This window comes from Eschrichtius robustus, chromosome 11 (genome assembly GCF_028021215.1).
Source record: "Eschrichtius robustus isolate mEscRob2 chromosome 11, mEscRob2.pri, whole genome shotgun sequence".
Lineage (NCBI taxonomy): Eukaryota > Metazoa > Chordata > Mammalia > Artiodactyla > Eschrichtiidae > Eschrichtius > Eschrichtius robustus.
Window position 1 is genome coordinate 64,660,759 of NC_090834.1, and position 17,743 is coordinate 64,678,501.

The following is a 17,743-nucleotide window of genomic DNA, read 5'->3' on the forward strand; positions in this document are numbered from 1 at the left end:
GTCCTCCCCCACTAGAAAGTCAGCTCCATAGATCAGGAATTTTTGTCAGTGTTATTATTTTGTACACTGATACAACCAAACACCTAAATTGGCGCCCAACACAATTGATACTCCACAAATATTTGTTGATAAGTGAAGGCAAGAGAGAATATTTCCAGAGCAAAGGTCTAGAGCTTGGCTTTAGAGGGAGGAGGATCATCTCTTATTGGTAACAGGAAGGAGGGAGGAATGGATGAGATCAGATCTAAGTAGTTTTTTGATTTGGTTTTGGAAGATTGAGAGTTCCTTTTAAATAGCTTGTGTAACAGTTAGTTTTATGTGTCAGTTTGGCTAGGTTACAGTACCCAGTTATTTCATCAAACATTAATAATAGAGGTATTGCTGTGATCGTATTTTATAGATGTGGTTAACATCTATAATTAGTTGACTTTAAGCAAAAGAAACTTCCCTCAATAACGTGAGTGGGCTTCATCTAATTAGTTGAAGGCCTCAAGAGCAAAAACTGAGATTTCCCAGAAAAGAAATTCTGCAACATTAACTCCTGCCTGAGTTTCTAGCATGCTGACCTGCCCTATAGATTTTGGACTTCCCAGCGCCACAGTCGTGTGAGCCAGTTCCTTAAAATCAGTCTCTCTCTCTCTCTCTCTCTCTCTCTCTGTGTATATATATATATATACACACACACACACACATGCATATATATCTTTCTTCCTCCCTCCCTCCCTCCCTCCCTTCCTTCCTTCCTTCCTCCGTCCCTTCCTCCCTCCCTCCCTCCATTCCTCCTCTGCTTTTTTCCTCTGGAGAACCCTGACTGATACAGCATCTACATTTTTTTTTTTAAGTTGGAAGTGAAGTTATCATCAGAGAGTAAAGCCAAAGAAAATGGAAAATGAGAACGTACAGCAGAAGGTTTGAAATAGTCATTGCACAGAATGAGGGAGTGAACTGACAAAAGGAACATAATTAGATTATTAGGTAGTGTTGAAAGCTCAGTAGAGGTTACTGAACAGAATTCCCTTTTGGCTTTGTCTGGTACTTTTTTTAATTGAAGTATAATTGATACACATCGTTATATTAGTTTCAGGTGTGCAACATAGTGATTTGACATTTATATACCTTATGAGATGATCACCACAATAAGTCTAGTCACCATCTGTCACCATTTAAAGTTATTACAATATTATTGACTGTATTCCCTCTTCTGTGTATTACATCCCCATAACTTAATTTATTTTATAACTGGAAAAAACTATTATTTTAAGGCCTAAAACTTTAAGGCCTACTGTAACTCTTCCTTGCCCTTTCCAGGAAGGATTCTTATTTGTGCCCTCATTGAACCCTTTTATGTCTCGTTCACCATTATGTCCACAGCACTTGGTAGAGTGCCATAAACAACTACAAAAACACATGGCTCACACAAATCAGTTATATTACGTGTGTATTATCTACCAGGCTCTAGCCTAAGCATTTTATATACATTAACTCATTTAATTCTCACAACAACCCTGTAAAGTAGATACTACTATTATCTTCATTTTACAAAAAAAAATAAAATTGCAGTAAAATATCCCACGACTAGCAAGTGGTGGAGTCAGGTTTTCAATCCAGTCAGTGTGACTTCCAGAGTCTGTCCTCTTTCTCACTAATGAAGAGTGATTGCTATACATTTATGCGTTTGTTCCACAAATATTTTCTGATGACCTACTCATGGTGCCTAGCACTAGGGGCTGGGGGTACAGCAGAGAGCAGTCAGAATCTGCCACCATGGAGCTTATACTTCTAGTCAGGGGAAACAGACAATAAGCAGTTAAGTAAGTATTGATATGAGATGGTAATCAGTGCTATGGGGAAAATGAATGCAGGGTAAGAAGGATAAGGAAGGTGGGGAGAGTGTTGCTATTTTAGGCTAGGTTGTCAGAGAAGAACTCACTAATGAGGTCTCCTTAAGCAGAAACTTGAAATGAGGGAGTAAGCCTTGTGGACATCTGGAAAAAGAGTGTTCACTGTGGTATCAGCCTCTACTTGCCCACAGCATCCACTGTCCCCTTCTTCCTTTACTAATAGAACCCCTGACTTTAACCTGGGCAGATGGTGGCTGAAAATAAAGATCAGATTTTGCAGCTTTCCTTGCAGCTAGGTGTGTCCATGTGATTGAGTGATGCATGCATTGCCAGGTTGTGCCCTTAAGGGTAAGGGTATGCCTTCTCCTACTCTTTCCCCCATCTCACTACTTGGGATGGGGCCCAACACACATGGTGTTGAACTGTCTTGGACCTTGAAGATAAGGACCACTTCCTTGGAGAAGGCAGAACAACTAAAAGTCTGCCATATTAGCCCTGGAGTACTTATTCCTGGACAGTTGTGTGAGAGAAAAAGTAAGCTTCTATTATGTTTAAGCCATCGTATTTTTGGGGTCTTTTTGTTATTACAGCATATGTGTAGTAGACAGAATGTTAACATGGTGCCCAAGATTTCCCACCCCCTGTGTACACACCCTGTATAATCCCTAGGACTGTGAATATGACAGATTTTACTTCTGTGATTAGGTTGTATTATATGACATACTTGACTGTAAGAAAGGGAGATTATCCGGGTGGGCCTGGCCTAACCACATGAACTTTTTAAAAGCAGGGAGTTTTCTCTGGCTGGTTGCAGAAGAGAATGTCAGAAAGATTTGAAACATAAGAAGGATTTGAGGCACTGTTGCTGGTTTGAAGATGAAGGTGCCATATGGCAAGGAAGACAGGTGGCCTCTAGGACCTGAGAGTGGCCCCTAACTGAGGCCCGGGAGGAAACAGGGACCTCAGTCCCACAACCGCAAGAAACTGAATCCTGTCAACAACAAGAATGAACTTGGAGGAGGATTTTCCCGCAGAGCCTCCAGACAAGAACTCAGCCCAGCTGACCTTTCAGGCTTACGATATCCTGAGCAGAGAACCCAGTCAGGCCATGCTGGGCATCGATGTACAGAACTGTGAGATACTAAATGGATGTTGTTTTAAAGCTGCTTAGTTTGTGGCAATTGGTTACACAGCCACAGAAAACTTCTCTGTCTTCTAAATGAACCGTAAGCAGAGATGTACTGTATGAAGGCTCTGGGGGTGGGGGGGGGGGGCATGCTCAGTGTGAGCCAGGCACAGAGGAGTGGTGTGAATAGGGAAAGAAGGACAAAAGGCCACAGACGTAGCAGCCAGCTGATCAGATAGCAAATTGTAGCCTGTGTAGGACTTCGGCTTTCCTGAGGGAATGAGATGATAAGGCATTAGTGAGTTTGAGCAGAGGAGTGATAGGATCTGCCTGTATTTGAAAAAGGTCACTGGCTGCTCTGAAAAGAGCAGATTGTAGGGGCAAGGGAGGAAACAAAGAGACCAGTTAGAAGTCTATGGAATAATCTAGGTGAGAGGTGATAGTGGCCTAGACCAAGGTTTAGCTCTTAGGGTGGTGAGAAATAGTTGGATTTTGGATATATTTTGAAGCTATAGCTTAACAAAATTTGCTAAAGCATTAGACGTGGGATGTGTGTGGGGGGAGAGGGGAGTCAAAGGTGACACTAAATTTTGACCCAAGCAACTGGAAAAATGGACTTGCTATTTACTGAGATGGGGAAGACAGTGAAAGGAACAGGTTTATTTGGGAGGGAGGCAGTTAGGAGTCTGGTTTCGGACATTTTAAGTTTTTAAGTTTGGGATTCTTATCAGATATATAAAGCAGAGGTGGGACTCTATCACGTGCTGAATTTCTATTCATTGTAATCATTCAGGCGTTCCCCCCACCTCCAACCCCCATTTTGAGCTCCCTGCGATCAAGGAGTTTGTCTTGTTTGGGTTTTTTGCAGGGGGTGAGGTGGGCTAGGCGGATTCGTGCGAGTGCGTGTTGGGTTGGGGAGTGTCCCAAAGACATAGCTTGCTGGTGCCCGTGGCAGCTTACAGGCTCAGTAATAGATAAACAGGCACATGCATTACACCTGCCCACGATGCCCTCAGGATTGCGACTTCCCCAGATCAACCACGTAGCTCTTTTCCAGACCCAACCGGTCAGACGGCCTGTTCCCAAGGCCGTAGGTTCGGCCTGGGCTCGGCCCCTCCCCCCTAGGCCCCGCCCCTTTCTGGCTTCACCCGCTCTCTGAAAGGAGGCTCGGGGGCCTCAAGCGATCCTGTAACTGTTCTAACCGCTGGGAGCGGGTGGAGCTGCGGGTGAGTTTGCTGCTGGGCATCAGCTTCCTTTCGCACCGCTCCCCGCACCGCCCCCAAGACACCCACTCTCGCCACTGCCCCCAGGCATGTCCCCTTCTCCTGCGCTCCTACGGATCCCCCTCCCCTCCCTTGCCCTCCTCTTCCTTCTCCTTTCCTCCTCCTTCCAGCCCGGCCCTCTCCGCTCTACCCCGCGCCCCACTCCATCCAACCAAGTAGTTCTCTGTACCCACTCCTCTGCTTTCTGTCCTCAACACATCCCTCAGCCCGTGGGCAAATGGGACTGCGGCTTTGCTGCCTCTGAGTGACGACCTGTTCCTCCCTTCAGGAGATCGCCAGGCTCCAGTCCCAGTGACAGTTCCCTGCTGTCCTAAGGTCCTCTGAGTGAGCCCTTTCGGTGTGTGTGTCTACAAGTGATCACACGTGTGTGTGCCAGTCTCTGGGTGGAGGTGGCTGTGAGTAGAGCGAGCCTGTGCCTAGGACCCAAGTCTAAGTTCATCCATTTCTCCAGCAGGCACTTCCCCATGAAACCTCACCAGCAGATACCGCTCTCTTCCCTTCCCTTGCCTCCCGTGCCTCTTAGGCCAGGTGAGGGGACAGTGTTCTGGGCAGTGGGAAAGGGACTTTTGTGCAGGGAGGGCCCTACCTCTGTCCTGGGCCTGCTTTTTACCAGTCTTTGGGGGAATCTGTGGGGTCAGTTGAGGGTCTCAGGAAAGGCCCTCTGCTGGTCTAGCTCTGCCCTGCAGCTCCATCCATTTTCCTGTCCTAAGTCCCTCCCTTCCCCTTTCTCCCAATCCCTTTGACCTTGCCCAGAGCCTAAGCCCCCTTTCTCTTGCCCTCTCTTGGGCTGAACTAAGCAGGTGAGATCCAGCAACCACGAACCTGGAACTGGCAGTCGGATCCTGAGCAGTGGGCAGGGTCAGTTCGACAGCAGTTGAATGCCTGGCTCCTCTTGGTCTCCGATGAAGAGGCGTCATCTAGAGCCCTTGAATCTCGGCACTCTGTAGGTGTCCTAGACAAAGCAGAGCAGCCCTGGGCCTGTCAGGGAAAACAGAGGCAGTTCCTGAAGGCAGTGACTCGGTCAGGGCGGCCGGCAGTGCTGGAGCTCCTGGTAGCTGAGCTCCAAACTCTGTTCTCAGCAGTGCTGCAGGATGGCAGCCCCGCAGCTTGGTACTACATGTACGCAGTGCTGGGTCTGCTGCCTCCATATCGTGCGCTGCTTGTTGGTTGCCTTGATTTGCTGCCTTTTGTGGAGCGGCTGTACCGCTGGGCACCCTGGGTCCAGGCCCAGCTCCAGCTGGACCTGCTAGGTGCCATAGACCAGGCCTTTCCCCGAGACACCTCTTTGTTAGAGGGCAGCTCCCATGTTGACTGCTATCCCCAGAAGCAGAGGTTCCATCACGGGCCCCCACGCCCAGCCTGCCCTTTTGTGCAGGCCCGGTGGGGAGGGCAGCAAGTAGAGGAGGGGTTGGCCACATGGCTGCGACCACTGACACTGCCTGAGCTACAGCACAGCCTGGGTATTGTTGGTACTGAGGTGGCCCTGGAAGAGGCCCACTGGCTAGATGGCCTTAGCCTCCTGCCCTTGGCACTAGCGACGGACATCCCTGTACAGTATGAAAGCAGTGACGGTGACAACGCAGAAGAGGAGCCTGTCGGAAGAAGAGAGACTAAGTAAGTGAGGGACCTAGTCTGGGGCTTTGAGCAAAAGAGAGACAGAACCCGCTTCCCTTCTGTCTGCAAAATAAACCCAGTGGTCTCAGTGTTAATCCCCATAGGGAAATGCAGAAATTAATGGAAATCAAAAGTCAACGATGAGGAAGCCAAAGCTTCAGACAATAGCTTGAGTTTCCAGAGTTTCTAGACTTCTTTTTCATACAGTGCTTAGTTGTTTTTCTCACTTGTTCGTAATCCCTGAGTCTTGCCTCTGGGCCTACCCAGTGCTGGGTGCTGGAGGTTTGATCCAGCTCCTTCCCTCGGGACGCTCCTAGGTGAGTGCTTGTCTGAGGGCCCTTCCCACTCACGTCTGTGCGAACTAAGCCAGCTCCAAGGCACATTACAGTTGGCAGCACTGACAGATAGGACTTTCATTCTGACCTTCCAGAGCCTTCTTCCTGCCCTGCGAGTGAGGGGATCCTGGCCCCTGGAGTGGTGATTTTCTCCCCAGTCTGGCTCTCATTGCTCTCTTCAGGGTTTCAGAATGCCTACAGAGACCCCCTCTTCTGAGAGTTCTCTAACTCTAATCTTGGAATTTCTCCCTGTCCTCTGGCCAGCTTGTCTGTGACATATTCACTGTCTGGGAAGAAGGGTAGTTTTACGTTTAATCTAGCTTGGCTTTCTCAATTTTTGCTCTAAGTTAATGGCTGGGTCAAGTTTTTCCTGAAGTCTTAATGGTGGGCAGATAGGCAGGCTCCTGGGGGCCTGATGACAGGTGGCCAGTGCCAACAGTGTATGCCTTCAGTAACCCCAGCAGACTCTTCTTCTTCAAAGATCTTCCCTGTGCCCTAAGTACAAGTCTCCTTTCCTGGGGGAACCTAACTTGAGTGAGAATGGGCTGAGATGTTGGCAAGAAGCCAAGTTCTTTGTCCTCTCTTTGGAGCTGGCGGTAAACCTCTGAGGCCTAGCTAATGTGACTTAATTTGTACCATGTTCCCCAGGACTGGCCTCCCAGGCATTGATACATTCAAGAAGTATTATTGGTTATCGTAATATATATCAGGAACTGCTAGATGGTGAGGATACAGAAGTGGTAAGATAGACTCAAGCTCTTCCCTGGGGTTTTACAGCTTAGTTAAGGGAGATAGATGTTAAGTAAGTTGATTTAAGTAAAATATCATGTTAAGTAAGTTGATTTAAGTAAAATATCATTACAATTTGTGTTAAGTGCTATAAAAATCAAAGAACACTGCCTTTCCCCTGGCTGCTCCTCTGGGGTGTGTGTGTGTGTGTGTATACACATCAGAGTTAGGGGAAAGCACATCAGAGGAGTTTGGGTTTAGATTAGGGTTAACAAAATATCTTGAAGATTGGGAGGTGAAATAAAGAGGAAAGTTTCAAGGAGGAGGGAGCAGTCAGTAGTGTAAAATGCTACTGAGGCAAGTAGGAAAAATCTGAAAAATACTCATTGAATTTAGCAATAAGGAAGAGGTTGGTGAGAGTGGTTTCAGTGGAGTTTTGTGAGGAGGAAGGCAGATTGTAGTGTGTACAGGAGTGAATGGAAGGTGAAGAAGTGGAAATCACGTTTTGTTCTTTCATGAAGCTTGGCTTGAAAGGGAAAGAGAGAGATTAGGACTGCAGATTGAAAGAATAGTGGTATCTGAGTAGGACTGAAAAAAATGAAGAGATGTTTATAGTCTTTAAGACAGCGCTTGAGAAGTAAGTGCTCAATAAATATTTGTAGAGTTAATGACTAAATATAGGCTAACAGTCAAAGAAGAAGAGATTGAAAATACATCATGAAGGGAACTTCCCTGGCGGTCCAGTGGTTAAGACTTCACCTTCCAATGCAAGGGGTGCGGATTCGATCCCTGGTTGGGGAGTTAAGATCCCACATGCCTCGGGGCCAAAAAACCAAAACATAAAACAGAAGCAATATTGTAACAAATTCAATAAAGACTTTTAAAAAAATGGTCCACATCAAAAAAAAAAAAAAATCTTAAAAAAAGAAAAAATACATCATGAAGACGGGATAAGTGATCCCGAGCACAAATGGAGGAATTAGCCTAGCAGAGAAGAAAGTCATTCCTTCCTCGCAAATTAGGAGACAAGATTAGGATGGAAATATGTACAGATAAATGTGTGGAAAGGCAGCTGAACTTGAGGGAGTTATTTCATGGCTGAGAGCCTCAGTTTTCCCTGGGCAGAGATGGAGGCAGAGAAGGGGACCGGGATCTCAGCAGGGCTGGGCATAGGGGGGCGGGTGGGTAGGTTGAGGCCTGGAATAGCAGCTGAGGAGACTGCAAGGGGTAGCTCCCTGAGGACTTGTACTAAGACATCGAGCAGAGTGAGCCCACAGATGAGACTGGACACCAGGAATCTATAGAGGAGCTGATGATATTCCTTTGTTCTGAGATCTTCTGAACCTACTTAGATCATGTAGCACTTCAATTATTGAGGAAATGAATCTTTAATAGCAGTTACACCATTAAGATGTCCTGATCTGACGTCAAAATCATAAACCCTACTGTTGATGTGAACTTTAGAATAGGATTGCATTGTATCCCTGGGGTAACTTGTTCTGTTGATCTAGATTTGGGTCAATTAATGACACGAATATACTTTGACTGATTAATTTTTCAGAGAGTTTTTGGTTTGTTTTATTTTTGTGCTCTAACCAAAATTATTAGTCCAGGTAACTGACTTTTGGCTTCTTGAATAATTAATTTTAATACCAATTTTATCGACTGGTATGGTAGAAGTGTAGGAAGATTGATGGTACTGGTGCTGGCTTGAGTGGGCTGAAGGATGCATCATCGGATCCCGGCTGGGAAGAGATGGATGTGAAGCTGGAAGTTGGGTGATGATGGAGGAAGAGTAAGAAAGAATCACAAGCATGGAGATCACGCAGGGTTGGAAAGCAGGTATAATGGGGGCAAAGATAGGCGATCAAGAACGTTAGGAAGGCTGCCAGAGAGAAGAAATCCAGCACCGTGGGCTTGCAAGGTGATGAGTTGGGACAGCCAAGTATCCCCATTATTTTACTCAGTATTATGTAATACTGACGTCATAGTAATCACAATCAATCCAGAATGATTATTCACTTATCAGAAAGGGAGAGGTTATTCACACACAGGTGTATGAATATAGTTGCCTGACTGTATCTCCTCATGGGCTGTATTTGCTCAGTATGTGAACCTTCGGGTGTAGATGGTCGACAGGCTCTGACAAGGTCACATCAGGTCCTCTCAGGCACCTGATCTAGCACCTTTATTCACTGGCTGACAGTGGCCACCTGACCGCTTTGCTCTGCCTCTTCTCTCCTGATTTTTTATCATACAGGTCTCAGCTTGACTCGGAAGTTCCTGGGGAGGAGATCTTCCAGAAAAGAAGGACTGGCTTCTTACCGCAGAATACCCTCCTGGGAAGCCAGATAAGGACCGTAATGAAGACAGAGAGATACCTGAAGAAGATCCACTTCCTCTATCTCAACGTGGCTCCCAGCCGCTACTTTCGGTGAGAGCCCATGCCCAGACCCCTGTCCTACTCCTCCCGCTCCCTGACTTCCTCCCGTGCTGTATTCCCCCTCCTCCTCCTCTCCAGACCTGTTCCTCTCCTATCTTTCTCCTCTCCCCTCTCATTTCTCCTCTGTCTCCTGGTTTCCCTCTGTCTTCCCTTCTCCTCAGCCTCCTCTCCACTCTTCACCTCCTCTTGCTTCCCTTTGCTCTCATAGCTTTTTGTCTTAGTCATTCTTTTCTACTTTTTTCTCTGTCTTCTTTGTTCTGTCCTAGAGTGATAGAAACATTTGGTCATCACCTCAGAAGGGAATTTAATGGTGGTCTCTTCTAACTCCAGTGCAAGAACCCTGGTGTTTGTTTAAATCTTTACACTCTCAGGGAAGCTTTGTGTTTTGCAAGGCATCCTGTTCCTTAGACTACTTTCTTTTAACTTCTACATTTTCGTCCTAATTTTATCTCTGTGTGATAAAAACAAGTCTCAATCCACATGACTTGAGAGGCATTCATTCACTTTCCTCTATTAGGTCCAGATCTTAGTATTTTTAAATGCTTTATTCAAGTCTCTTCTCTTCCCAGAAATAACAATAACAATTACCATTAATCAAGCTTTTCTATATACATGTGTCGTCATTTAATCCCCACCTACCAGACAGGTGCCATTATTATTTCCATGTATGAGATGAATAGACTGATGAATAGAGAGGTTAAGTAACTGGTCCAAGACCACATAGTAAGTGATGGAAACAGGACTTAAACCTAGGACTGTCTTAACTCAAAAGTCCACACTGTTAAGCAGTATCTGATACCCACTCCCAGGGAGCCTTATTTCCTGCGTACACTGACCTCTTTCTCCTGAACTTAGGTGGCACTGATGAGCTGTACCATCCATTGATTTACTGATCAGTTCATTTAACGAAAGTTCACTGAGAGCCTTGTGCCAGTTATTAAGCAATTGTCTCTTGGCTCTAGTTCTGCTCTTCTCTCCCTGCTTTGTAATACTGGGGCTGGGACTACAAACTTCATTTCTCCTTTTTCAGCTAGCTTCCTGTTAGGTTTGATCAGTAGGGGGTGCTAGAAGGAGACTGGACAGCCGGATAAGAGGAGAAGGGACTTTGTCCTTCCTTTGCTTGCTCTTCATGTCACTGCCCCAGAAATTGTCCTTCACTCTGGCAGGAGCTGGCAGTTTCTGAATCAGCCTCCTCTGATCCTGAGAGGGACCAACGCCAGCTGGGTAGCATCTTCCCATCAGAGTTGTGAGTCACCGCTCTGCAAGGCGCCCCCCACCTCCAAACTCCTTATATACTAGTAATAGCCAGGCAGCATCTCCTTCTTAGAGAAACCTCTTCCTTTTGTTCCTCTAGTTCTAGGGCTGGCATCCATTTCCTGCAGTTATTGTCTCTGCGCTTAGTATTCCCTTTTTGCTTTTTAGGTGTCCTATGACACTTTTTCTAAAACACATTTTCTCTGTTAAATTCACTTTGTTGAAATTCCTAATGCAATTTCTGTTTTCCTGACTGGACTCTGATATAGTACCTGATATTATGAGTGGTCCCAGGAAACAATCCTCAAATATGGGATTTTGATATTATTTTGGTAATGTCCTTGGCCTTGGACAGTACCGGCCTCCTTGTTAATGGGAAATAGTATACTAGTAATCCATGACCTATAGTGGCATCACAATTAATTAGTCACTGTGGTTGAAAGTGATAACCTACCTACCGACACTTCGTGGCTGCTACACTTGACTGTCCGGCAGTAGTGACAGTAATGGTAGCAATGTTGGATGAGATGCCTGTTGACCATGGTGGAGAGCCTACAGAAAGAAAATTACAAGCTTAGGGCTTTCAACTATCAGCTCAGTCATAGTCAGAGAAGCAGCACAATCAAAGATAATTAGGCACAGAGAGAGACAAGAAACCATGAGCAAGAGAACTAAAAAGGCAGTGAATAATCACAGGGCCAACATCTGTCAAAGAAGGAACCCAGTGAAGTGAGTTTCGCACTTGGTTCTGCTTTTCCCCAGAGATTCCAGTAGAGGCAATGGTGTGTTAGTTTTACTATATGCTCCTGAAAGATGGAGAAGAGGAGCTGAGCTTTCAACAGACTCAGAAAGCTAAACAGCAGAAGTTGCAGCTGGGGGCCCACACCAAGGAGGGAGGTGTTTTCTGGTTCAACCTGTGTCGTAACCAGGGTCCCAGCTGGAAGCCCAGGGGATTTAATTTGTGGGTTCTCTGATGATTTTCATATTTTACCCAGATACTTTGCCCAGTTTTTCTAGTTGTTCTCAAGTAGGAGTGTTGGTCCAAATTTCAAGTGCACCATCAGTAAAAGTGGAAACTGGCCTTTTTTGTTTCACTTTATTTATTTGCCATGTAACAGGTTTTCTTTCAAAGTATTTGCATTTATCAAAATTTTCTTGGTACTTCCCTGGTGGCACAGTGGTTAAGAATCCTCCTGCCAATGCAGGGGACACGGGTTCGATACCTGGTTCGGGAATATCCCACATGCCGCGGAGCAACTAAGCCCGTGCGCCACAACTACTGAGACTGCGCTCTAGAGCCCGCACGCCACAACTAGTGAGCCCTCATGCCACAACTACTGAAGCCTGCGCACCTAGAGCCCGTGCTCCGCAGCAAGAGAAGCCACCACAATGAGAAGCCCATGCACCACAACGAAGAGTAGCCTCCACTCCCTGCAACTAGAGAAAGCCCACGTGCAGCAACGAAGACCCAACGCAGCCAAAAATAAATAAATAAAATAAATAAATTTATAAAAATAATTTTTTTCTTGTACTTGTCCTAGATTTTTTTTTTTTTTCTGTCATACCACGTGGCTTGTGGGATCTCAGTTCCCTGACCAAGGATTGAACCCAGGCCACAGCAGTGAAAGCCAGGAATCCTAACCACTAGGCCACCAGGGAACTCCCTGTCCTAGATTTTGATTTATACTTAGGGGAGAATATATTCCTTCACTTCCCTAGAGTCCTTGCTCAGCTATCCCTGACTCCTGGCCCTGTGCAGGAAGAGTCGCCTCCATTAAGAAGGCCACAGGGGAAGGAGTGTTCCCTTGGGAAGTCAGGCCTCAGTCAGGGTAGGTAGCTATCCTGTGGGATGCCAAATGACCCAGTGGTTAAGAGAGGGGGCTTGAGTCAGGTAGATTTGGTTTTTAAGTCCTGTATTCTTTCCTTAACTGCCTTGTGCAAAGTTATGACCTCTTTTTGTTCAGTTTTCTCATCTGTAATTTGGGGATAATAGTACTTGAGAAGATCTAGTCACTTTGTCAGAAATGAAATAAAGTTTTTTATTATTTATTTATTTTTGGCTGTGTTGGGTCTTCGTTTCTGTGCGAGAGCTTTCTCTAGTTGCGGCAAGCGGGGGCCACTCTTCATCGTGGTGCGCGGGCCTCTCACTATCGCGGCCTCTCTTGTTGCGGAGCACAGGCTCCAGACACGCAGGCTCAGTAGTTGTGGCTCACGGGCCCAGTTGCTCCACGGCATGTGGGATCCTCCCAGACCAGGGCTCGAACCTGTGTCCCCTGCATTGGCAGGCAGATTCTCAACCACTGCGCCACCAGGGAAGCCCTGAAATAAAGTTTTTATATGACTTGACTTAGTGAGTTTATTCTGGTATCCATGTAAATGCTCTTGAGTCGTTTGCTATGTATTCTAGAGAGAGAGAGAGAAGGGTCGTTTCATCTTTTAGGCATTATATGCATGGGACCTGGGACACACTGCCTTTAAAGGGCTTAAAAATATATTTAGTGCTTAAAAGTATTACTAGTTCCAAGTTATGAAAAAAAACCTGCAAGATAAAAATTAATAAATGCTTAGGACTTCCCTGGTGGTCCAGTGGTACCAATGCAGGGGACGCAGGTTCGATCTCTGGTCGGGGAACTAAGATCCCACATGCCACGGGGCAACTAAGCCCACGTGCCACAACTAGAAAGCCCACGCGCCACAACTAGAAAGCCCACGCGCCACAACGAGGAGGCCTTACGCCACAGCGGAGAATCCCGCATGCCACAATGAAGATCCCGCCTGCCACAACTAAGACCTGACGCAGCCAAAAATAAATACTTTAAAAAATTAATAAATGCTTTATTAAATGTGCCCAAACATAGCATTATGGCAACTAGTTTTCTGCAACTAGGTACAACTATTATATAGTTACATATAAATTGTATTTAATGTGGGATGTAGGTGCATTTTCTTGAAATAAGACAACTTAGTAGGATTTTAAGATGGCTCTGGAGGTACTTGTCTGGTTCACTAGGTGGCAGTTTTTCTCTTTATTGGCCTGTGTCTAGTCTTCTAGTTACTCTTGCTTTTCCCCATTCTCAGTTACTCCAAACAGCATTCCCTGATTATCTCTGCATGTTATTTCAGCATCTAAGGATATACATACTTTATCATTTCTAAGATGCACATTTTTTTTCACATTTCAACATCTCCGAAACATCTCATGTTACAAATTGGTGGCATATCATATTGGCGGCATTTTTTAATTTTAGCATTTCATAAGAAAATGTTGCAACTAGGGACTTCCCTGGTGGGCCAGTGGGTGGGACTCCTCGCTCTCAATGCAGGGGGCGCGGGTTCAATCCCTGGTTGGGGAACTAGATCCCGCGTGCATGCTGCAACTAGGACCTGACATGGCCTAAATAAAAAAATAAATAAATAAATAAATAAATAAATAAATAATTTTTAAAATGCTGCGAGCTTACAGTTGATGGCATCTTAGATTTGATGGGATGTTAGCGCTCTGGGTCTGGAGATAGGAACTTCTTGAGACTGGCTAGGGGTCTTTTTCTTTCTTCCCACCTATTTTTGGCTGCTGTTTCTTCTTAATATTCCATCTTTCTGGTTTGAAGATCATTCTGCTCTCTTTCCCCTCTTCCCACTTTCTTCCGCCTTCTTTCCTGCCTCCTTATTTCCCCCTTCCTGTCCTTCTTTTGTCCCTCCCTGGAGTCTGCACAAGTTTGCAAGGCTCCCACTGATTCGTGCCCTTTCTTAAAGACCTTACAGCCTGATGGTGGTACCACCCAACAAGGTGAATTCTGAGCACTACATCTTCTCTCCCTTTGGGGTCCTGCACATACATCCTGTAGAGGGCAGTGAGGCAATGACGCTGGGTACCTGGCACCACCGCTCTGTCCTCTGGCAACAGCTCCAGTTCATTCCATTCTTTAAGTATTGCCTCTTACGCAAGGCCTTGGCCTGGTAGGTGACGACGGGTATGGGATTTGGGAAGAAGTGTCACAAAGAGCAACGGCCACTCTCACTGCCCTCTGATCTGTAGCTGGAAGAAGGGTGTGAAGTTGCAGAGGCTGCACCGGCACCGGACTTTCCTAGAGAAGCATCTGCTCTTTGCCGTGCCCCACTTTGGAGTTGGGCTACTCCATATTAGCAGGTGAGGTCTTCAAAACACAACTTCAGTGGCCTTTAAAAAATTATTTTACAAGAAGTAACAACACGTTCATTGTAGAAGATTTGGAAAATACAAAAAAAAAAGCACAAAGGAAAAAAATCTTCAGTCTCACCATCTACAAATAACCATGACAAACATTTTGTTGCAGATCCTTGTAGTCTTTTTTTCCATCACATATACCAATGTGATCATACTTTACATATTGTTAAGTAACCAGTTTTTTTCTCTGAATAATATATTCTGAATGTAGCTCTATGTATTAATGAATTTCTACATCAACTTGCCCCAGATCATACAATTATTAAATATCAAATTTGAGGATGTAATACAGGTGTTTGAAACTCTGCTCTTACTATGGTATTACTTGGATTCTTTTTTTTTTTTTTAAGAAAATCTTAGTTACTCCTATTTTCAGTACTTTCTTGCTTTCTCTGCACAACTCTTCAACCACACCAGTTATGTTCTGTGATAGGAGTTGCAAGCTCAGATGCCTACAGGGCCCAAGGAGGAGCTATGGAAGAAATGCAATGGGTTCGATTCAAGACTTTAGGGAGTGTGGGACTGCAGTCAGTTTGGAGAGTGCACCTAAAAAGGACAGTCACTACTCAGTTCCAACTGACTGTTGCCGTGGGGAATATGGGTCCAGTGCATCAGCCACATTATTTTTTCAGGATGACCTGGGAATCCACATTTTGTTGTCAAATCTCTTAATTTTACCTGGTTAGTGAAAATTTTTATTAAAACACTGTGCTGGCCAACTCTTAGTGGTACATATAAAAACCTTTTCAGTCTGAATTCGTCCCATGGGCTACCAGTTTGCAACCTCTACTCTAGGTATCCTCCCAGTCTAGCTTAATCATCATGGCATAATTGGGCTGCACAGATCTGAATTTAAGTCCTGAACACTAGCAAGGGACTTTACTCTTTGAGCCCCAGTTTCCTGATCTGAAAACAAGAGAGGAAGATTTCTGCTACTCACAGCTGTAGTGAGAATTAAATGAGATTGTGAATGTAAAGTACCATGTTCAGTGCCCCAATAGGTACTGAATAAATTACATCCGTTATGATCCTCCGCGGCTTATTAGGAGGGTCCTTCATTTTTTCAAGGATATTTAGAGATGTAGATTTTTCAGGGTGGTTGTTTGGGGAATGAATAACAGAAGTGGGTTTCATCAGGGATGAAACTTCCCCGTAGGGAAGTTGGAGGTTCCTCACCTTTGATTCTAAAACCTACCTGTCCTATATACACTACCAAATATAAAATAGCTAGCTAGTGGAAAGCAGCCGCATAGCACAGGGAGATCAGCTCGGTGCTTTGTGACCACCTAGAGGGGTGGGATAGGGAGGGTGGGAGGGAGATGCAAGAGGGAGGAGATATGGGAATATATGTATACATATAGCTGACTCACTTTGTTGTACAGCAGAAACTAACACAACGTTGTAAAGCAATTATACTCCAATAAAGATGTTTAAAAAATAGTAAAAAATAAATAAAGAAAAAATAAAATAAAACCTACCTGTCCATCTAGACTGTTAGGGCCCTTGGCTTCCCCTATTCCACGGAAGAAGCCGCTGCAGTCTCTCCTTCTGAGTCACACGTTGGGATCTCTTTGACCCTCTTTCCTGGCCGAAAGGTAACTCAGTGTAAACATTTGCAATAGATAACTAATAAGAACCTGCTGCATAAAAAAATAAATAAAATTCAAAAAAAATTTTTTTAATTAAATAAATAAAACAGAAAAAAACCAAAACCAAAAAACATTTGCACATACCCCAAGCCTTTCCCAAAGAGTTCCCCAGCCAGCAACTTCCTGGGCTTAAACTCTTCCAAAGAACCCTCAAGAGGAGGCTGCACTGTTGGTCACTGGGAATATTATAATCTCTCTAAACCTTTGCTCATTCTGAGGTGAGCTGGGCTAGGAGGAAGTCAAAGGTGTCCAAGGTAAGAGGGCAGAGTCGCTGGCTCTGAGCAGTTTAGTCCTTGATTCCAGGCTTCTGCAGGAGCTGCGCTCTGTGTCCTGGCTCCCCCATGAAGCAGATCAGTGCTACGAGTTGCTGGACCTGCGGCGGGCTCTAGCCAAGGAAAACCACAACGCTCTGCGGCTGCTCCATCGCTGCCTGCGTCTCTGCACATCCATCCTTCATCTGGTAAGAGGCTCCGATTTATTGTGAGCTTTTTCTCCAAGCTGAACTCGCCAGTGTTTCAGCCTTCTCTTGGCTTAAGCTTCCCTGTGTGTTCTGGACTCTGCAGTTGGCTCAGAGCCATTGTCCTGTCCAGCAACAGCAGTCTCTGCTCTAGGTGGATGGATTAATAACAGGCAGGCAGAGACTTGGACTCAACCTTTCCTAAGGCCTTGAGCAGAGAGGAAGAGGAACATAACAACGTCTGTTTTTTTCAGTTGTTCGTGCCAGGAGCATTAGAGAATTTGAGAGTTGGAATCCTGATCTTTTGTGCTGCTAGGCTCATCTCTGAGCATATCTTGAACCTTTGACAGGCCACTGTGGCTGGTAGAAGCATCCAGTCATGGAGTCCTTCCTTCGTGTGCCTACTTTGTATCTGTGGTACATGCCACCTAAGTACAGTTTATTGAAATTTTTGCATATGTGTACACCCATGTAACTACCAGCGGGTCAAGATATAGAACATTTATAGCACCTCAGCAAGCTCCCTGGTACCTCTCTCATCAGTGCCTCCACAAAGGTAACCACTACTCTGACCTCTGTCACCATAGATTAATTTTGTCCAATTTGGAATTTCATGTAAATGGAATCAGACAGCATGTGCTCTTTTTCGTCTGGCTTTTTTTCACTCCACATTATGTTAGTGAGATTTACCCATAACATTGCAGGTAGTAGTGGTTCACTCTTTTGTATTGCTTTGTAGTGCTTTACTATAAAAATGTACCACAATTTACTTGTTAATTCTCCTATTGATGGACACTTATGTTGGTTC

At 45.2% G+C, this 17,743-nt stretch overlaps 1 protein-coding gene across 1 annotated transcript in view; it reads left to right on the plus strand.

Moving 5' to 3' along the window:
• Window positions 1-5,352: 5,352 nt before the first annotated feature.
• DNHD1 (dynein heavy chain domain 1) overlaps window positions 5,353-17,743 on the plus strand; it is a 74,271-nt gene continuing 61,880 nt past the window's right edge. The window contains 5 exon segments of the mRNA XM_068556821.1: window positions 5,353-5,864; window positions 9,189-9,362; window positions 14,379-14,582; window positions 14,662-14,772; window positions 16,782-16,938. Of these exon segments, the coding sequence (XP_068412922.1) occupies window positions 5,368-5,864; window positions 9,189-9,362; window positions 14,379-14,582; window positions 14,662-14,772; window positions 16,782-16,938 (1,143 nt within the window). The 5' untranslated portion in view covers window positions 5,353-5,367.